The 1,806-nt window shown below is 41.5% G+C and overlaps 1 protein-coding gene across 1 annotated transcript; it reads left to right on the top strand.

Moving 5' to 3' along the window:
* The first annotated feature begins 975 nt into the window (after positions 1 to 975).
* On the top strand, positions 976 to 1,437 carry LOC130934108 (uncharacterized). The gene has a single exon (XM_057863698.1). The coding sequence runs from the start codon at positions 976 to 978 to the stop codon at positions 1,435 to 1,437; it is 462 nt and encodes a 153-aa protein (XP_057719681.1).
* Positions 1,438 to 1,806: the final 369 nt, after the last annotated feature.

The following is a 1,806-nucleotide window of genomic DNA, read 5'->3' as shown; positions in this document are numbered from 1 at the left end:
TACACTTCTTCAATTGATCTTCAAGCCTTGAGTTGGGCCTTTGCTCTTGGTGGAATTGGGTTGAAAGAGGCCTTGGTTAATTGCTCTTGAAGTTTGGAGAGAAACCCAAGCGAACCATTTAAATCGGATTTGAGTTTTGCAAAGTTGGATTCAAAGTTTGAGTCAAAGTTAGGGGGCTAACTTTGAAGCTAACTTTTCATATCTGCAGCCCACATTTCCTGATGCCAACGTTGGTCTCCAAGTTAGGGGTCTAACTTGAGCGCCAACGTTGGCCCTTCCTTAAACACAAATGGCGCCAACGTTAGCCTCCAAGTTAGGGGGCTAACGTTGGCGCAAACTTTGGCTAGCCCCTGGCAGAAATTGACATGCCAACGTTAGCCTCCAAGTTAGGGGGCTAACGTTGGCGCAAACTTTGGCTACCCTGGGTGAGAATTGTCATGCCAACGTTAGCCTCCAAGTTAGGGGGCTAACGTTGGTGCAAACTTTGAGTGCCCAGGGAAGAGATTTTAACTTCTCACGTTAGCCTTCAAGTTAGGGGGCTAACTTTGAGGCTAACTTTTCACCAAAAGTTTGTGCCAAAGTTTGAGGGCTAACTTCAACTCCAACTTTGTGTTTCCTGGTTCAAATTCACTTGTTTCATTGTCCCCTCTTTGCTCCTAGCCATTCCTTCTTACTTCCACTTTTCTCCAAGCTTTCTTCACCTATCATAAATCAACCAAACACATCAAAGCTATGCTCAAAATCATGAGATGTTCATTCTATCCTAATATGCACCAATTATGGCATCAAACCTCATGATTTTGCATCAATTCACATATGGTTGATTCAATCAAAGGAAGCATGAAAATCTACCCAATTGGCTTGCTTGTAACTCAAGAAAGTGCATAATTCAAGTAAAAACAAACGAAAAAGGCTAGTAAAACTAGGCTAAGATGACTTGTCATCAATAGGACAGCTTTAAAAACACCAATTGGAATGTCCCCTTACCAATTAGTATATGGAAAAGCTTGCCATTTGCCACTGGAGTTGGAGCACAAGGCATTTTGGGCCTTGAAACTCTTGAACTTGGACGGCAAAGCTGCTGGAGAAAGAAGGATGTTGCAAATTCAAGAGTTGGAAGAATTCAGAGCTGAAGCTTATGAGAATGCCAAAATCTACAAAGAGAGAGCAAAGAAGAAGCATGACAGCAACATAGCCCCAAGGAAATTTGAAGAGGGACAAAAAGTATTGCTCTACAATTCTAGGCTGAAGCTATTTCCAGGGAAGCTAAAATCAAGGTGGTCTGGACCATTCCTTGTCACCAAGGTCTCCCAATATGGACAAGTAGAAATCATGGAAGAAAAGTCACAACGAACCTTCACTGTGAATGGTCAAAGACTCAAACATTACTTGGGAGATGTGGACGAGAAGGACAAGGTTAAATATCACCTCAACTGAGGGACAACCGTCAAGCTAGTGACGTTAAAGAAGCGCTTGTTGGGAGGCAACCCAACCTGAGGTAATAATCCTTTGCTGTTTCTTTTATTTGTTTCAATAAAAAGGTGAAGCAATTTCTGTGCATTGCAAGGAATTAAGTTTGGTGTTTCACACCAAACAATGAATTTGTGGATCAATAATTCAAAGGGGAATGTGTGACTCTAAGTTTGGTGTTCCACCATACAGATTAACTGAACACAACAACCTTTGAATTATATGAAAGGAACAACCATTCTAAGCAATCACAGAAATGCTTAAAATCCTTAGCAGCAACTTCATTCCAAAGAGAATTCAAGGATTCAAAGAGCAGAGGAGTAAGTAGGAGACTAA

The sequence above is a fragment of the Arachis stenosperma genome, chromosome 6 (genome assembly GCF_014773155.1).
Source record: "Arachis stenosperma cultivar V10309 chromosome 6, arast.V10309.gnm1.PFL2, whole genome shotgun sequence".
In the NCBI taxonomy this organism is placed as follows: Eukaryota; Viridiplantae; Streptophyta; class Magnoliopsida; order Fabales; family Fabaceae; genus Arachis; species Arachis stenosperma.
Note: the sequence above shows the minus strand (reverse complement) of the source record. Positions and strands in the feature narration are given on the sequence as shown.

Excerpts from the sequence above, each read along its gene's own strand:
- LOC130934108 (XM_057863698.1), top strand. The coding sequence starts at position 976 with ATGTCCCCTTACCAATTAGTATATGGAAAAGCTTGCCATTTGCCACTG.